The sequence below is a fragment of the Manduca sexta genome, chromosome 28, assembly GCF_014839805.1.
Source record: "Manduca sexta isolate Smith_Timp_Sample1 chromosome 28, JHU_Msex_v1.0, whole genome shotgun sequence".
Lineage (NCBI taxonomy): Eukaryota > Metazoa > Arthropoda > Insecta > Lepidoptera > Sphingidae > Manduca > Manduca sexta.
The window spans coordinates 515342-535787 of record NC_051142.1 but is presented as its reverse complement, the minus strand read 5'-3'; the positions used below and the strand labels follow the sequence as shown (position 1 = coordinate 535787).

At 32.1% G+C, this 20446-nt stretch overlaps 1 protein-coding gene across 6 annotated transcripts in view; it reads left to right on the top strand.

Moving 5' to 3' along the window:
- The window catches only part of LOC115452228 (aquaporin AQPAe.a), a 70157-nt gene that overhangs the window by 16080 nt on the left and 33631 nt on the right, over positions 1 to 20446 (top strand). For 4 of the 6 annotated variants that reach the window (XM_037444883.1, XM_037444884.1, XM_037444879.1 and 1 more), the window contains one exon: positions 19788 to 19984. In XM_037444883.1, the coding sequence (XP_037300780.1) occupies positions 19788 to 19984 (197 nt within the window). Of the gene's footprint in view, positions 1 to 11452; positions 11496 to 16923; positions 17120 to 19787; positions 19985 to 20446 lie in introns of those variants that run through there. The other 2 variants (XM_037444882.1, XM_037444881.1) reach the window with 2 other exon arrangements.

The following is a 20446-nucleotide window of genomic DNA, read 5'->3' as shown; positions in this document are numbered from 1 at the left end:
GCCAATCACTACTATTTTTAACTAATTTATCGAACCAGCTTTAATACAAATTGAACTGTGCTGTGTAGATATTAAGAATTGATTTTTGGATCGTTTTGCGACGTGATGAGTGAAAGGACTGTCGTGTGAAAGTGATTCCCTTTCGCTACACTTGAAATATTGTTATATCCACATGTTACATGCAGTTATGTAATATTGTAAAGGATAAACAAAACAGAAGGTTTGGTGATGGCTGAAATGCATTAGGTTTGCAACGAAACCCTAGTTCAGGCTCATACGACATTACAGGGCTATGATTTTAATAAGGATAAACAATCTTCACACAACATCATCTTTATAGTTTTTTTTTAAATAAATCGAATGCAACAGAAGCTGATTTAAGTTATGTCATTCAGTATCCTGGTTAGATCTTCGTGTTTCTAATAAGTGGAACCCTCGAGATTGCCTGAATCAACCCTTCGTGCATAAGGTAAGTAAACTTGACGATCTATACGCTCTCCGATAACCGATTGATTGATTAATTGACCGTAGAACTGACAGGGAAAGTTCCTATGATCGTATGGAAAGAGCGCTTCGAATTTTATTGTTGCATATCGCTCGTTAAAGGTTCTCTAATTTCATATGAAATTATATAATGTTGTTGCATATATCGGTCAGATTTAAATGTTCCTAATTTCACATGCAAATTATGTAATAAAAAAAGAAATATTATAATTGGTATATAAAGGATGCAATATAAATGAGTCTATAATTAGAGATGTTGATATTTTGTCCTTCACTTATTACATGACTTGGTATAGTGTCCAGAACATTCGTCCAATTTCTGATTTCAATAATAATGGTGTTAACATTCCAATTTTATGATACGTTATCAACCGCAACTTTCCAGATTTCGGTTACCAGTACCCGCTAGTATTTGTCCTAGTGGCCTTATGTAGTTTACCTACTGATAATGAAATTTCAAACAGGCCGGCATAATTGTGGCGACTGGCGAGGGTAATCACCTCTCGTCAGTCGACATTCTATACAGACCCTACTCAGCTTACCATTAGGTGCAGGGAAATGTATAAAAAAAAATACAAAAGCCACTTTTTGAAATCATTGTAGCTGCTGCAAGCAATAAAAGTAATAACTTTTAAAACCATGCATAATATCAGGTGTCTGTGAGAAACACGTTACTGTGATATTTAAAGTTGTTTTTAACTAATTGATCTAACATGATGTAATCAGTGAAAACGTCTAAAAAGGACACAGAAATAGAATAAACGAATTAAATTTGGTAGAAACACATGTCATCAAGATGTCGGAATTGTTCAGTAATCCCCGCTAATCAACATGGTCCTGTTAGATCACAGATTATAAATAGGAGGATATAGTAATATGGCAAATGACTTATCCCACGCTCAATGATGTAGCTCAAATGACCTAGTTGCACTTGATGGTCGGGTTTTGGATGCCTTGATATGTCGACATACAAAGCCCTATTGTATTTCGATAACAAAAAATATGTAGTTACAAATTATTGTAAAGCAATAACAACGTCAACCAACTATAAATGATAGGCTATCGCGTAAATGTGTGTGCTAGTTTATAAAATACCTAACCATTTTTATAATCCTTTTGCATCGGTAAGAACAAAATGATAATTTTCAACAATTTTAATGTTATTTTCTCCTTTTACAACAACTTTTACCCACTTTTTCTTAACTGTATTATGACTCTATTTACAAAGTTTCTTAAAATAATCCTTAGTCAAACACTTATCTTTTTGTTTTGTTTATAATAGAATTACCTCTCAATAAAGCTTATGTTTTTTGTGCCAGAATATTCTTGTTGCTTGTATGCACTGTGGAATCATCACAACAAAAAATTGAGCATAATATTAGCCGCAAGCCGATGTCAATGTTTTGTTTGGTTAGAATTCGGGGCAAAAAGGACGTTGATTGATTGACACTATAACGGGGACTTCTGTAATTAATTTGATGGCGGTTTTCATTGAACAAATCATTGTATTATGTCTTAGGTTATTCTACGCATGTGGTAGGTTTGTGAACAATTAGTAAATCATAGACAAATCTGTATAATAGTCAAACTAATCAATCAGTTGTCAGACATTATCCGTGTAATATTTACTACGTATATTTTATTCCGACATATCTTGTACACGATTTAATTCTAATTTTAAATAAATAAACATTATACCATAAAAATTCACGTACATTTATATCTGTTTGCTGTTTTTGCTGAACACAACCGGACGAGCATTTGGTTTAACTGCAATCAGTACATTTAATCATATACCAGACTTATCGTAAAAAAACTAACACGGCAAAATGTAGAATACACTTCACATCCAACTTGATTTACGAGTGTTCGCAAAAACTGGGCCATTGCCCTGTAAGTGCCGGTGTTTTGGAGTGTACACAAAAGTTATTTCAAATCTTCTAAGGCATTTTTTATCACGAATGTATATGCAATTTAGTAACGCGTATAATGGTGGATATTAAGTGGGTTTATATAGAAATGTCTGATAAGTTTTATTGCGCTTTTGGCTAGACCTCTGACCTTACGTTTTATGATAATTTAGTATTGAGATGCCTTTGGATAAATTGCATACTGCCATCTAATGGTAGGGGAGAGTTTATTAAAGGTGCATAATAAAGACTAAATTTATTTTTATGCCACCATGATCTCTGATGCGTTAGAAAAATAACTGATATAATATTTGGATGAATGGTTACATTACTTGCCATTAGTGTTGTAGGTCTAGGAATATAAAAACGATTTTCGACTGCTATATTTCGAAAGAAACCGTTGAATAACTTCGAAGGTACTTCAACGTTTTAGTCTAAATTAGTCAACGATAATTGTTTTGACGTAGTTTGTGTCCTAAAAACTACCGCTCTATTAAAACACCGAAAACAGGTAGTAAACGTAAAATATGCGTATTTCTCATAACCGGAAAGGAAAGTTATATTTATAGTTTATGCTAATAATACGTATCATTAATTCAAATTCGGCAATGTTGAAAATAAAACGATTGTAATTTGTATGACGTTCATGGAATGAGTCATACGTGTTTAATTTCAATTTTATTTAAATATAAGATAAGATTAATTTATTTAAAACGTTTGCGCTCACATATAGAATTGACGTTTTTAAACCAAATTTTTTTATTGTGTTTTATTAGTTTTGTATAGGGTTTTTCCGTGTTGTTTGGGTGCAAAACTTGATTTTATTTTTGTCAGGTTTCGCTGTACCTGGTGAGTCGATGTCGACCAAAACTTTTCGTAGAAACCATGTGTATGTTTTCATAATTAATAAGTTGAATGACATTTGTGAGAAGTCCACGCACCGTGCCAATTTTTGTCATCGAGTATACTTTTGAAATTGAACTCTATTCCTTAGTCCGTACAAACTTATAATTTCATTAACCGATTTGGGCATTTATTTATTTAAATTTCTGAGAAAGTTACAAAACTGGCAGAAATAGATTAGAATTATTTCATACTAATTCTATAAGTTCATAACGATCTTTCCGTTCGCAAAAGACTAGTAGTTTTCCTTAGTGAAAGCAGTCTCATTTTTTCCTCCAAATGTTTCTTGTTAAAACATGAAATTGGGTTACAGTTATATTTACCAGAAATTAGATTGTGATCTCATTTTGATACAAACGTGCTCAGATTTTAAATATATCAATATGTGCCTTACCCATACTTATAACAGGAAAATCGACCTGCATCATTTTTAATTAAATATTATATTGTTTTTGCGCGATTTTGTTTAAATTGTTTTTATTTTTTATTAATATTTAGCTCGTTAATAATAAATTACTTTGTACACCTATCCAAACTCATACGAATATATTAAAAAAAGCGCACCACAGTATTTAGATAAAAAAGCATGATATCGTCTTCTATACATACAAGTTTTATTACTTGCATAATACGCAGAATGATTTATAGAATCTTCAGAGGTATTTTAAATAACCAAAACCATCAGGAGCAGTGCAATAGAATATGATATAATAATATAAAAGATAAGCGTCTGCTTTTGCATTAGCAATATAGGAGGAGCAAAAGTTTTTTATCATCATTTACCAACGGATTTAATCGAAGAGCCTTTGAAGTTGAATGATGAATTACACGCGTCATAGATTACGACAAGCTCAAGCCAATTGAAACTGACATTCTGAATTATTCTAAGTAGTTAGCAACGCCTTCTAATGAAAAGGCAAAAACATTAAACAGTTCAAAACAATTTTATTAAGGTCCTTTACCCTATCAAGTTGATATCAAAATTATTATTTGAAATTATCTTTTAAGGCATTGAAAGTCGTAAAAAGGTGCCAATAAAATCAGTGTTGATGGATTTAATTTTGTATGTTTCCTTTGAATTACGAAGCGAGCTTGCTGTTCGGCCGATGATAAGCGATACGACCGCTCATAAACAGTACATGATTTCGCAGCATTCAGAATCTAAAGTCACGGGCAATTACAAGTAACAAAACAATGCCGGTAATGCAGGAAACGTCAGGTAATAAGTCATTGTTTTAGTTTTTCACGTGTTTCTTTGAAATACATAATAATTAAATGGCCATGAAGGGGTCATCGGTAGTAATTTCAATTTGTATTTTGTGCAAATTATCACTTAGAAGCTTTAAGCTTCGAGATTAGATTTCGAGATATCGAATTTTAGGAGAGAAATTCTTTTGATCGCCCACACAAGTTGTATTCATATTATATATAGGTATTTATAATTTACTATAATTGGAAGTTGTTCCTGTATAGCCGAACTGTTTAGTTTAATTTAATTATTTTTATTAACATTACCTTGGCTCCCTATTACTTTGTTAATTAGTAAAAACTAGAAAAGACAATAATACATTGTTTCTACTTTATTTATCTTCGGAATTATAGAAAAATTTCACTAAACAAGACTTACAATCATGTGATACAAATTTGCACATCAAATATAATATAGAATTATAACGCAGAGCCAGCGATTAACTACGACAGTTACATTCAAAACCAACGCGCACATAGTACCACCTACATAATTGCAACATATGAAAATAAGTAGCAAAATGGTCTAAAATTTAATTAATTAACATAAAATTCACGGTAACTAAAAATAACGTAGGATATGCAAAATCCAAAAATACAAAATACGCATCTGTTTTCAATCAATATCTGAACCACTTGATCTGGAAACTGAATTGTTATAACATCGTCGATGTTTTGGCGTGCATTTTAAATATTATGATTAATTGCGATACACATCTTATGTTCCATGGTTTTGCTCCCACGATCATCTCGCGCTTTATTCTTTTCATTCAAACTGTTAAGAATTGTCCCATGCATATGACGATATTTTTTATTTATATTATTTTAAGATTGAAAATTGTATATCACTGTTACGATCTTAGGAAAAGAGTATATCGTTTAGTTTGGTTTAATCAATGACTTAGAATTGTTCAGCCAGTCGGTGTACATACAAAATTAATACTGAACAATTCAATTAGTATGTACTACATTGCTTTTCTGTCGTAACGCTCCCTTAGGAAGGCATGCCAACTTGTAAAGGGGAGTGCGTGTCCGCAGGTTGAGCGCGATATTGTCATTTTCTATACCTCGGAAACAGTACCTCCATTTTTCTGAATAAAAGGTTCTGTACCCGTGATAACGTAGATATATAGTTGTCATGATCGGTTGAATAATTAAGGCGTGAAACCGAAACAAAAAAACTTCATATTTATAATAATAGGAAAGCGAAGAGCGTCGGCATTTCTATTTTAGGCAGTAGGGTGACGTGGCAAGAATTCATTTGGGAACCCATACTTAATAAAGAACTAGTTGGATAAAATTAACTACTACAATAATAAACATAAACAACATCGCCAAAATACTAATGACGAAGAGACAAAAATCCACATAAAGCCCCATATTTAATTCGATAAAGCACTAATAGCTCAATAAATATGTTCCTCATTACCGTACACAGACGCGTGCCGTAATAACAATCTAATGTGTCCATTATGTGCGAGAACCTTCCTCTAGAACAAACGTGTAGGAAATTGTATGTAATTTTAATTCTGCACGCGTGTCTAGCTTTTGTCGTCCGCAATGTACGGACGGACGAATGCGACGTATATTATTGTGGTTCAAAGTGTGAGAGGATGCGAGAGCGTTACCTTTAAATAATATTAACTGGATATACTAACAAACAACAATGAATACTTCTTTTGATAAACCATAACGGAGGCGAGAGTGTTGAGTTAGAATAGCGAAAATTTTAATAGAAATAATTGATTGATTCCTTCCTAATTGAATTTCGACCACGGCGGCCAATTTTAACATCTGTTAACAGTAAACAATTAGTTTATCGGACTCATGTAACAATAATCTTAGCCCTGTATTATATTATAATGCCGAACTACTGAGGTTTAGGTCATATTATGTCTACCACTATCGACTAACATATGTTGGAAAAAATTATATGCCTTTAATATCCTCATGTAGAATCCAATTTTTTTCTCGCCACGCTACCTTTGACCGTCAATTTCAGAAATGATAAACATTGCGCTTGCGTTTCATATTAAATGCGTTGAAATAAAAAAAAACTACTAGAGACATTGGAACTCTTTAGGATACGATCGTTCATAACACTAATGTGCTACAAAATAAGGCAATACGAGACTAAAATCTTATGTCTCAGGTTGAGGAACGCAGGGGAGTGCTATACAGTACTTTGTAATTAAAAATTCTTTATAATGCTGTTTATTCGATTCGCGCTTCGGTGGCGTAGATGTAATTGTACGCGGTGCTAGTGCTACTACCGCTCTGAAGTCGTAGGTTTGAATCCCGGACTGGGCTAATAAGAATTGTGAGATTTTCCATCTTTAAAAATTACTCAGTCGCAGCCCGGAGTCAGGAAGTTAGTATCTTAAGTGCTATATGAGAAATATGTACCCTAAAATTTTAAAGTAATTAACTTTAAATCGTTTAATAAAAAAAAATGCCGCGTGCCGCTCCGTCCTATAACTTGCACTATGCGGAAATCTCAAGGTTGCCCAATGCCGAGTTCGATACGCCAAATCGCCACCACCTACCGTGAAGCTTCGGATTACATTTGTTTGGTGCTACCTAATTATATACAACACTTTACATCGATTTACATATGTACATATTTTGTTTTTGATGTCGCCTAGTGCGGAGGTATTTGTATAGGGATAATGGATAGGGTTATAAAATCGTATGATTGTTTTACCCAGAAATTAATTTATTATACTTGTGCACACAACCCAGTTGCGCAATCAATTAGGTGTTGCATGAAAAAAAAATATAATAAACTAAGTTTGAAATATTAGTGACAAAATATTAAATTATAATAATACTTATTAGTTTTTGCCTGACCCTTAGCTTGCGTGAAAAAGGTTTCTCGGGATGACAAACAAAGTAGTCTACAAAATCGGTTTAGTAGTTCCAGAAGTTAGCCCATACAAATCTAAAACCAACACACAAACTTATCTTCCTTATATTACTAGTGAGTACAGATTTAAAACCAAAGACATAAAATTCCAAATGTCTTAGTCAGATAATGGAAATAAGATTAATTAATACAATAGCGTCATTCGGAAACGCATTAATGCGCTTTTATGTCGACGTGTGGGGATTTTTCACAGTTTGAGCCCCCATTGAATTACATCAGGTAGATTGACGTAAATGCGTTCTTCTCTGAATTCTAGATAGTATCAGAAGTTGCGACTGACTTCTAACATACATCATGTGTGTTGTAAAGCGAGCATTATAATAGTTTAGTCTTCCGAAAAACAAAAAAAAAATGAATGTTACTATTGAACCACAAAATAATACGTACTTGTACTTTTTTTGTATTTGGCGTGCATCCTATAACACTTGCACTAGCTGACAGCACTTTTTGATCACAACCCAAAACCGTCGCTCGTTGCCAATTTTATTGAACAAAACGTTAAAAATCATACATACCTAAAAATTGGATTTCAAAATATAGCATATCTCAGTGTAGTCTTTATAGCTGACTTAAATACATACTGCTCGATCAATATATACTTAAAGCTGAAGAATTTGTGTTTGTATGAACCCGCTCATCTCAGGAACTACTAAAGTGATCTTTTTTTATCATTAATAAGAAAATACATTACCCCTGTTTGCTTTAGGCTATTTTCAACTGCCGTAAATATTTATCCCGAAAACTTTTTCACGCGCGGACCCGCAGGCAAAAGCTAGTAATAATATAATCATGCATCGAATGCACGGTACATGAATAGAACGTCACAAGTCAGTCGCCCTAACATCTAACATGAAACAAAATCCTTGACCGACCACGTCGTTTTCATTTTTCAACCAGTCGGTCAACTGCGTCATACAGTACCAGAAGTGGTGTTCGCAGAATATTCTGGTCGCTCCTACGATCAAGATAACTGTAATAAAGATATGGAAATACGGACGGACAAATTGTATAATAGTAGCTATTATTTTGAAACAACAGCAATCTTCGATGCGTCATACTAGGCAGAAAATAATTCTGTCGCTGTATAAGTCTTATTGGTGGAATTTATTCGACTATCCTGCGTTGAAGATAAGATCCACTTACTTTACGGTGTCAAAAAAAAAACAGATCCTAGGTTAATCATTTTTACAGTGGTTTAGAAGTCATGTTCCTCTTCCAATAAAAATAAGATACCACCTAAAGCATTACGTCAAACATTTATAGAGCTATATTATTTGCAATTTTATGATACAAAACATTAAAAACCGCCAATCCATTCTGCGGACAGAATAAATGGCCAATAATGTTTTTATTACCATTTTATTCAGAACAAGCAAACGCATCTAATAAAAAACCGCACTCGTATAAGCAAAAAATAAATGAGTCTTTCATTGGGCGACAGTTTTTACTCGGTATAGGTTAAATTTAAGGCCATGTGATACCTACACAACACGGCAAACTTGTGTTTTTGCAGGATAATATCCTAACCAATAATAGATCATAACTCGGTTAACGAGACGTTTAATTGTAAAATGTCCATCAAGAAAATCATTAAATGCTATAAAAACGTGCGGTTTATTGTAGTGTGTGTCAAGCTTTATATTTTAGCCAAGGTAAAGAAGCGTGCGCCGTTCATTGTCACGGTCGCTCGCGGTCGATTTATTATTTTCTTAGAAGTTAAAAGTTATTTGTGGATTTGTTTGGTGGAGGACACGGTATACACTGAGCTATGTTTTACTTTTTTATTTTTATATAGAGACGTAAATTTTAATGTCTGAGAATTGGAATATAATAATAATATCAGACCTGTATTATATACCGTCCCATTGTTGAACACGGACCACCTCTACTATCGAGAGGATTTAGGCCTTAGTCCATGAGGCTGGCCTAGTGTGGATTAGCAGACTTCACACACCCTCAAAATGCTTATAAAGAACTTCTCAGGTACTTATTAAGGTTTCCTCACGATGTTTTCCTTCACCGTTAAAGCGATAATTTACAAAGAGTATACACATAACTTTAGAAAAGTCATATGCGCGCCTTCTGGTTTTGAACCTGTAGATATTCGTGTCGGCAGTCCGTTCCACTACCAATAACTATAGTGCCAATATTTTTCGAGTACATAATATGTAATAACAGATTTACCAGTTAATATCCAGCCGAAATCTAAAATTGCGAAGTAAATGATAGGCTTTCGAGAACTCAGATTATATTATCAGCCATATTTTATTCGGTAAAATTGAAACAATCCACGTAGTATATTGTTTACATAAAATATTGTCGTCGCATTGTATTCTATTAAGTTGTTTTATAGCACTTTTATTATACTATTAGATTATGTCGATATTGCGTATCTTTAAAATTATATTATATTTTGTAGTATTTAATGATGAATTTTATTGTGCCTACACAAGTTTGTTTTTGTTAGTATCTTTGGTACTTAAACCGTATTTCTAGATCAAGACATACCTGTATTAAAAGCTACAATTTATAAATAATAATAATTTAATAATATAAACTCTAATTAGTTTTTATAAAATCTAATTTTCAAAATATATTGCTGTATCGTGAACGCTTCATACATTCAGCAATACCAATTCGGCGCCTCTGTTGTGTCATCAATTTAACAATTTAGCGTATCGCCACTGTCATTGTCACGGTCGGCGATAATTTTCCGAGTTTCTGTTTACTCGACTAGTTATAGTAAGTCTCAGTAATTGGCAAAATTAGAATGCGGTCATGAATTCTAGAAAAAAACATGTTTTACAATTTATTTTATATTTATTTTAATGGTGTTCGAATTTTCTTGTAATATTTGCCCACACACGCTTTGATAAATCTTTGCTATCGACCAATAATTTGTATAGAATTGTCTGAACAAAGCAAACAAAATATAATTCGATTTTTCGGTACCAAATGTACAGTCAGATCCAAATCTATGTAAATGGCCGCCAGATTCGTCAGTTTTATATCGCGGTTATCATAATTTGACATTTCCGTGTTGTTTAGCCAATACGGTCATCCTAATCTGATCTGGTGAATCATCTTTTCTAACCTTTAAAACGGACCCTAACGTTTGAATATAATGGGAAAATGAAAAAACATTCAGATATATCATAGAGATATGGGAATAATGTAGAATATCGGATCGCCGTATTACATTCACGATCACCGGCTGTTGTAGACAATTATCGATCGCATGACTTAAAACTGCATACAGTGAAGTTCTATATAGGAATATTGAGGGTGTAAAGGGTACCAGGTGTGTATTCTTTGTGAATTATCGCTTGCTTTAACGGTGAAGGAAAACATCGTGAGGAAACCTGCATACCTGAGAAGTTCTCTATAGGAATTTCGAGGGTGTGTGAAGTCTACTAATCCGCACTAGGCCAGCGTGGTGGACTAAGGCCTAATCCCTCTCAGTAGTAGAGGAGGCCCGTGCTCAGCAGTGGGCAATTATATGTTACCGTTCACGGTTAATTTTCTTTAATTCTACGTTACTATCGACAATTAGTAATAACATTTATGCCATGCATAATGCATACTATTCAATGACAAAATGTTACTCAAAAACGTTACCAGAAACAAATCGGTATTCATCCTTGCGTGACATAAAAACAACAATTACATGCATATTTACATCAGACAACGGAAAAATCTGATTAGTTTCATAAGCATAGAAATGACGTCTTTAAAATTGCTTGGTCGTAGGTCGCGTCTTTATTTCCTAGTTACAAATGTGCGTTTCATCGTATTTTCAAGATCTTGTTACAAATAATGCTACATAATGAGATTACAGACAGGTAATTACCGCTACATTATTTATTTAACATATTCACGGTTCACTTCTCTAAGTGGTTGTTTCTTTGTGTACATATTTCGTGTGGTTATGATATATTTGTAGAGTCACAAAGTGGTACTATTTAAATTTACAGAAATGGGGGTTCAGACCACGGATATTTTAGGTATGTAATAGATGATCTGAGTTATAGAAATTAAACAATATTAATCAGATTCCTTACCGTCAAAGTCTGGATAATCAATGTGATTGTATAAAATATCCATGTGTTCAATTTATTTTCTTGTTCCCACTCATTTTGTAAATTACGGCTTTTAAATTACCATAATAAGAAATACCATCAGCAAAACAATGTATCATTTAAACTCAAGATAAATATGACGGCAATTTGTCATTATCCCTTAAGCCAAAGTCAGGGCCGCTGCGCCTGCGCAATGTCGCGACCACACTATAATATACAAATGATACGTGATCGGCCAGCGTGTCTAGTATTGGAAAAAACTCTTCTGGCATATTAAACCCGAAGGTAATGTTTTTAAAGCGTTTCATTATCTTAAATACCTACTATCTTTGTTCTTGGAGATTTTGATATTCGTAACAAGAAAACTGTACTAAGTATATTACTATTTTTGTGTATATTTATTTGTATAACCTTCGGAATAATTTATAATTACCCTTTAATTCAAAGTCAAGGCCACTGCGTCCGCGCAATGTCGCGACGAGACTATAATTTTCAAGCGATAGGTACGCGTTAGGTTAGCTAGACATAGAAAATTATAGCTTCCTTCATTATTAAACATAAACGAGTTTGAAGGAGAGTTCTTTCTATACCCACGTAAAAAAATTATTTAAAATAATTAATTTTGCAATATTAGTATTTATATTATTTTTTTATAATTTTTTTCTGGTATACTTTTCAAATTCCCTATAAATAAGCAATAAGAACATATTTACCTCAATATTTGGCACGGGTCATCGTTTACGTGAAGAGATAGGCCTTTCTTAAACCGCTATTCAACCCTAATACGCGTAAATCATATTATATTCTGTAAGGCAAGGCTATATTAAGCTCGCCCCAATCACATCATGGGATAGAAAACTCAGGGCGGTTGCACCAGCTGCGCCGCTGCTTTGGGGATATATAGCCGTAAGTGTGTATCTTAGACAAAATATCTTCAAAACCTTTAAGTAGAGCGCTGAGCTTTAACGTAGCTGTTTTCTCTGTTACTGCGACTGATAATAGCTAATACATCATAGATAAGTTCTTTTTAATCGAATCCAAAATCTTCGCTTTAGCCGCTCCTCATTCGTCTCAGCTCCTACCGCCGCTTTCATCTTAGTAGTCATTAATTTTGATACAATAAATCATATTAAGTGCCACATTATTAACTCGTATCATGTGTAAATACGCTATAAATGTTGTTAGAAACTTATCAACGAGCATCAACGATTTATAATTTCCTACTTTCCTGTATGTACTCAAGACGTCCTCACATCGCCTTCCTTATGGAATATATCTGATGGTGTATGACTAGAATATTACAGATAATAATCATCAACTTACGAATTTATTCGTTTCCTTTAGTTCCTCAAGTGTCTTATGGGACTGAAAAGGATTACTTGATAAAATCATGATTACCTCAATACATTAAAATTACACAATTTTGCAGATTTTATCGCGGATTTAATATTATTTGCTCCTGACGTTTCGAAGTCCTTACAGCCTTCGTGGTCACGGGAGGGAGGGGTCAGTGACCCGAAAAGTTTAATTTTAATGTCTAACATTCGCGTAAACATAAGAAATCATCACGCCGCAATACACTTTTGTCCATTTTAAAATAATACGCCAAGCATTGCAGTAAGTATACGATAATTTACTCTCATTATCTCACTTGTTTTTCTCAGGGAACAAGGAAAACCATACTTTTACTTGACGATGAATTTCAAAGATTCTAGGAAGTTTCTATTGTTTGACAATTTTTCATTTCTCACAAGACGGTGTATGTAAATTTATTGTGTACCGCCATGTTTAAGGGCCTTTATCCTACATCGATCATTTGTCAAAGAACAAAGACGCGGTAATGTTTTTATGTACTTAATATGAAAATGAATTCGAATTAAAAAGTGAGGAAATAAAAAGGTATAAGGAAGGTAAATAACAATTTATTCGAAATGTACAATACCTTATATTCAAATGATAAATAGAAAGTCTTAATTATTCAAATATAAACCAAGTCCTAAAACTTCCGAAGAGCCTTGTACTAAAAATACATGGCACTCGCTTGTAACCGTTCGTTATCAGTGAATCCATAAAACGTTTTGATAAAGTACCCCAATTTGCTACCATAATCATTAACGCACTCGCCGGTAAAACCTACATGTGTGTCAAGTTTACGTCGTTCCGTTAAAAAATCATAAATTGTATGTAATGCGGGCCATATATTACAAGACTTTTTAGTATCGGTACATCTTGTTAAAATAATTTTATAGGAATCTGATAATAAATCTATTAGGCAGTGTGGTTTATCATAGACAAACATTTAGTTTATTTCGTAATACTTTTTTTATAGTCAATACCAAGCCTAAGGTAGAAACCATTCTGCCAGAATGAAGATTATTTCTGAGTGCCATATTTCACAAAAAAAAATCTTAATCCCTTTTCTCTTTTTAATATAGGAATTAATTAAGAAATTCTCAAACCGAAATTTATATTTTAAAATCCAAATATGTTGAATTTATAACCGAACACTTTATTGTGACAGTGCTAGTGTTAATTGCGTTTTGTTTCGAGCTATGCAATATTGCAGACTTCTTGTGAAGCAATCCGCTACAATGATTGCAGTGTTGCGTCGACAACACAGGAACTTAAGTCATGACAAACTGATAGTTTGACTATAAACTGTTTATTATGTAATAAAGTTTTATAAATATGTAATGATGTTTTAAGTCTTATTACAATAAGGTAAAGATGCACTTTGTCTGCGTTCTTTCCATATTCAGTTTAAGGATATCAACAGATACAGAATGTATTTTGAGCAAACTGTTTTTGAATGTATAATGAATGATTATTATTTATACAATGATTTTTAAAAGTTATCTATGTTATTTATCTTAAATTAGCATTAAGTGTAATTTTGTTTTATGTTTATACAATACCAACTGAATACAACTTAAATTTCCTTTCAGTATATTATACATTTAAAGTTTGCTCGACCAATATAAGTCATCATGACCACAGACTGCGAAGCGGGACTAATCCTTTTAAGTTATTACAGTTTCTTTTGTACAATTGTTCCTTTCAACACGGTAAAACAATTAGGAAGTCAAAACGTTACATATATGAATTAAGGTGGTGGTTTATAAAATTAAATTGGATTATTAAATGATCCAATACAATGTTTTACATAAAGAACTGAATAACTCAATAAAAAAATGTGCGTATAATATTAGTCAGCAATTACATGGTAAAACACGCGGAAGTATCTGAACATTACATTTGTATTATTAATTTATAAATTTTCCATTCATATTAGTCACCCTAAACTTATAGACGGTGAAAGGTGTTTTATCAGATACTATGAGAATATTCTTTTTATTTAATTTTCTGGAGATGTAGGTATTTATTATTAGATTATTATTTGAAAAAACGTGTAAATAATAATGAAGAAGGATTTTTTTAATTCTGGGAACTCAAAAGTAAATTCCTATAAATAATAAAAATGCCGTAGCCAATATTTAGCTTAAATTGCCAGATTACGATCTAAATTAATGACATAAAATACACACATCTCTCCTACATTAAAAATCACATAGCTATAAATGGTGCAATAACGTTTTCCAAATATTTAAATATGGAATCACTGAAGTACGAATGTTATCTTCAAAAGTGTGGCGTGTAAACGTTTAATGTTTTCTTACACCGCCACGAGGCTAAGACAACACGCCTTCTGCCACTTATAGGCTTATCTACGTTGGATATTGCATCTACTGAATTTTTATTACCGGCGATAACCGTTCTATAAATATTTTCATTTTATATTCAGCAGTTGCCATAAAATTGCTCAGGCATGTTGCAAAAAAACAATAACTTATGCTGCGCTCCGTAGTGCTCAAGCAGTTAATTTGCTGCAAATAGACTTTACTATTTATAAGTTTACTGTTTCTGTTTTTGTACTAACTATAATAATTTTATAATATGTACAAGATTTTATTTAATATTACCAAAACTAAATAAAAAAGTCGCAACGTTCTATTTCTATGAAAATTAATTATACAGTCGATGAGTAAGAAATAAGAATTCGAAATTCAAAAATAATAAAAAGAAATTCAATGAGCAAGATGTCTTATAGTTGCTACCCAGTAACATAAATCTAGAATTTATTTAAAAAATACATAATATATTAAATATGTAATAATTATAATTAAATATATCAATTACGTTACTGCTGACCGTTGTAACTAAAGAGGATTAATGTATTGCCCATAAAAAATAAAATCAGTTAGTGGCCAGTATCACACATTCGAAACATAAAAAAAACAATCACATGAGTATTACAAAATTTAAGTTAAATTCCATCGTTTAAAATTTATCACGATTGTTTAATATTTTGTCTGTTTTTGTTTAAAAATTAGAAAGTAAGAGAGGTCTTTATTTTGAAGAGTTATTGCTTTGATATTAATCAAATTGCGCTAACTGCGGTAAGTATGAAATCGTCCAATAAAATAAAATGTGTAATCGAACAATTGCTATCGAAATGTGAAATTTATGGTATCCATAGACGAATTATATAAGATCATAATTATTCTACTCTATTACCTATTTGCGCAAAATTGTTAGAAATACCTACTTAGTAAAATATCGGATATTCCTATAGTGTAATAATTATCAATAACTTTATACTTAATTAATATATTAACTAATTACTTTATCACATTAGTTCCTTGTGTAAAATAATGAGAAATACATAATTCTAATCAGGTTATTTATACTAATTGAAAATGTTTATTAATAAGGCATTTTATGTAAAGTATTTGTTTGGTCAAAAATAGGCATCCGTTATAGATGAAAGGTACTTACATCAATGACGAACATCTTAGACTTACATACATAATATTAATATCAGATTTTTTTATCTTGATTTATATTATAACTGTCCTCATATTTAACTTGGACTATTCAGGTTATATTATAACACTTACACGCTATTTCTATTAATATATAAATTACATCTTACGTTATTAATATGTAAGATGTAATTTATATTTAACGAAAAAAATATCCATGTTAACAAATTTTATAGTTTTGTGTGTTTGTTTTCCTTAAAGATAAAAACAAAACAAACGGTTACCGAATACAACTGAACGTATTAAACTTATATCTAATCAATTAAAATCACAAATTTGATAGACGATAGCCAACAAATCAAATCAATTAAAAAAGATAAAACCCCAATACAATAAATTCGCGACGCACCGCGCCGGTTTTATGCAGCGCGCGTTTAATTCCGTATTAATTTGCGTAGATCGTATCTCGTGAAACAACCTGATGAATAAAAAGTGCACTCTCCGGTGGCTGTAAGCTGTACCTGCCATCCCCGGTGTTCTGGCACTTGTGTGAACGACGCCACATCGAAAGGTAGTCTCGGCTAAAAAATAACGCAGACGCGCCTTCGGAATTTATCAATTACATATTACTTTCACAGTGGTTGGACGGAACTGTGTGGGGTGTATCTGGAAAGTGTATATAGTTTACAATGAAAACGGATTACGCTATGGATGACATGCAGAAGAGTAAGTTTATTGTTCTCATTAGCACGTGAATAGGGCCAGCAAGAATTTAGGCTTAGATGTTTTACGTGTATGAAGAAAATTGTCTAAAATAATACACCGTGTTAAAATTATTTACCTTATTACATAAGTTTGTTTTCTCGTGCAAAACATGCAGAAAACAAAATTAATAAATTTTAGGCGAATTTTTAAATTATTATATTTAAATAAAGTGAAATCGACATCGACAGTTCATAAATTTAGGTAGAAATAAAATAACCCTTTGCTAAAAGAATAAATAAAAACATTGATTTTAAGGGACTGTAAAAATATTGTGACCAAGTAATAAAAAGAAATTTCCAGAACACAAAATTAAAAAAGGCTGATTATCTATGACAAACCTTATATTAACCACAAGTAGTTTACACCTACTTTCATCGATAGTGTAGTCAGTTTGATGACAATTGTTCAGAACCTAGTTATTTTGAGACCTGTCTATATATATTTTGATATTAATCCGACTGATATCCATTACATTATTATCTTATGATTAAAATTAACAGCTAAAATCTTTATCGCTAAGTATAATCTACAAAAACGATACTAAAAAAAAATACTATTATTTTCCAAGAAATACCGTAATTTAAACCTTTACATTAGGTACTGTCTTCAAAAAAATATTTGACATTCCGCAAACGAATTTGATTGAATTACTTATTACATAAAATTTATTGCCAACATATTCAAATTTTAATATGTAAGTAGCGTATCAATATATTAAACGAGTGACAACGACATTGAAAAACACCTATTGTTATCACCTTTATGAACATAACAGATGTTGCCGGCAAATAGTAAGTTGCTTGTAATATCTTCCAGTATAAATTATTACGCTATAGTGAATAAAACGTAGTCAGAATAATAGTGATACATAAGCATTCGTTCTGTTAAGTTCTAGAACAAAATTATCTGGAAGATTTAAAAAATATGCGAAAAGCATTTGTTCGTGTATAGTATTATTTAAAATGCGATTCCTGGTACACGGTTATTACGTCACAATTGAACATCTAAATTATTTAAAAAAAACACACTCTTTTGTACTGTTTATTTTAAACTAAGATTTTAATACTACTATTTTAAGATGTATGCGACAAAATTATCATTTCCGCAGATAGGTGTCGACTGTCGACGGATCGTTTACTTGAATTTTTTATGGCGATAAAATATCTAAATTGATATTCGTGACTCGGTTTACAATTTCAACTTGAATTGACAATATAATTGACTTTTATGACTGTCTTTGTGTCCATATTCATGTTTAAATCGTGAATATTTCTCACTTTTTTTAACAAAATGAGATTCACAATTCGTTGCGCATGATTTGTTTTGACTATAGATAGCTTTATTATCAGTTAAAACATATAAGACCACTACTTCTACGTCAACATCATCGCATGATTCAACCATGAGAAATTGTTTTAAAAATAATCCCTTGTTTTCAATTACAGACACGTATTATTATAGTTCTCCGATGCTAATAACAATTAGAAGTGTTAACAGTAGACAGATTATTGTCATTATTATCTGTTATTTTAATTACGATTTACGTTCTTTTAATTGAGATTTGCAAAGTAGATAATTAAACTTACTACGAGTTTTTTATACTGTATTTTATTTCCTAGTTAATAAAATACGTATCTTTTTTGATTTTTACTGAAATCTAGTCACGAAATGTGAGATAATTATAACCAATTAACAACACAATAACAAACCGTAAACAACATACGCCTATTTTAAATATATAATTTAGGAAACGTAAAATAGAATTTTAGCAACTATCAAATAATAAATGAATTAAAAGGTCCCTGTTAAGTTAGAGACGATCATTCCGTCCAGAATATTGTTTTTAGTATGTGACATTTATATTGTAAGGAAATAAACTGCGAAGCTCCTATTGTCTCGGTAGTTTAGACACATTTATTACAAATACCTATTAGAGTCCAACTTTAAAGGACAACATATATTAGCGTTTCTCAATTTAAATAATAATAAATGCACATAGCAACGAACTTTAAGACATTGCTACATATAAAAACTGTTGACACATTTACGCTGCAGATTCCACTGCTGATGTTTCGATAGGTGTAACTGTAACGGAGTTTAACAATTAATACAAGACTCTACTTACATATGTATAGGTCGTTAGTGCTCTGGCAAATTATGGAACAGTAAATATTCCTCGGCATTGGCGATAATTCTGCAAATTTCAATAATTCCTCGGAGCGAAATTATTACCCGCATGAATGCAACAACGTAGAATGTGCTTTGAACTATTTACTGTGGAGGCGAACGGGTCATCTTTACAATGCCAGTATAAGTGCGAATAAAACTTGAAAAACATCTTCTGAACGAGGAACCATTAGAAACTTGATCTAGTATTACCAAACTGGGTGTTTGTTACCCAAATTTAGGCGGAAATAGAAAAAAAAAATCTAATTGCAATAGCTCTACAAAATACATTCCAGTTAAGTGGAAGGATTCGATACTTAGTGGGGTCAAACGTATTATGTATTCAGAATACCATAAATCAAGCTACACAAAAAAATCATTTATCACCGCTACATTATATTTGAGCCAACTAACAACTAAATACATATACAATTACAAAACTAATATTTCTCGTTGTCACCAGGGACAACCTCCTTCATCGGTCTATCAGAGGTGACAGACAACAAGCTGATATGGCGACAGTTGATCGCCGAGCTGGCTGGCACGTTCCTGCTGACGTCCATCGGTGTCGCTTCCTGCATCACCATCGCTGAAAGCAACGTCCCTCAGACCGTCACCATCGCGCTCTGCTTCGGTCTGCTCGTTGCTTCTATTGTTCAGGTTAGTTATATGATGTGTAATGATTTCTTATATTTACGCGAATGTTATACATTAAAATTAAACTACTTTTCGGATTTCATCGCGGTTTTTTTATATTTTAGTAGTTATTAAGTAGTTTAATTTTAATATATGATGTGTATTTTGAGTTTAAATACTATTGCCGCATATGTTCCCCCAGTACCATCAGAGCCAGTTATCATCAAATGGATCGTCAGAATATCTGCTATTATAAGGCTTTGTTAAAAAATTGCTTATATTCACTTCATGTGTGGGCGAGAACCAGTTAATATATGTAACTGCGAAATCGAACTTTTTTAATTAATTAAAAAAACATTCAACCCAATGTTGATAGTTTTTGTCGCTTTTAAATATATTTTTTTAAGTAGTATATGTGGCGTGTTTGTATATCGTATTTAAATAAAGTGTTTTTGTTGTTGAATTAATTGTGGCAGTATTTAAAGT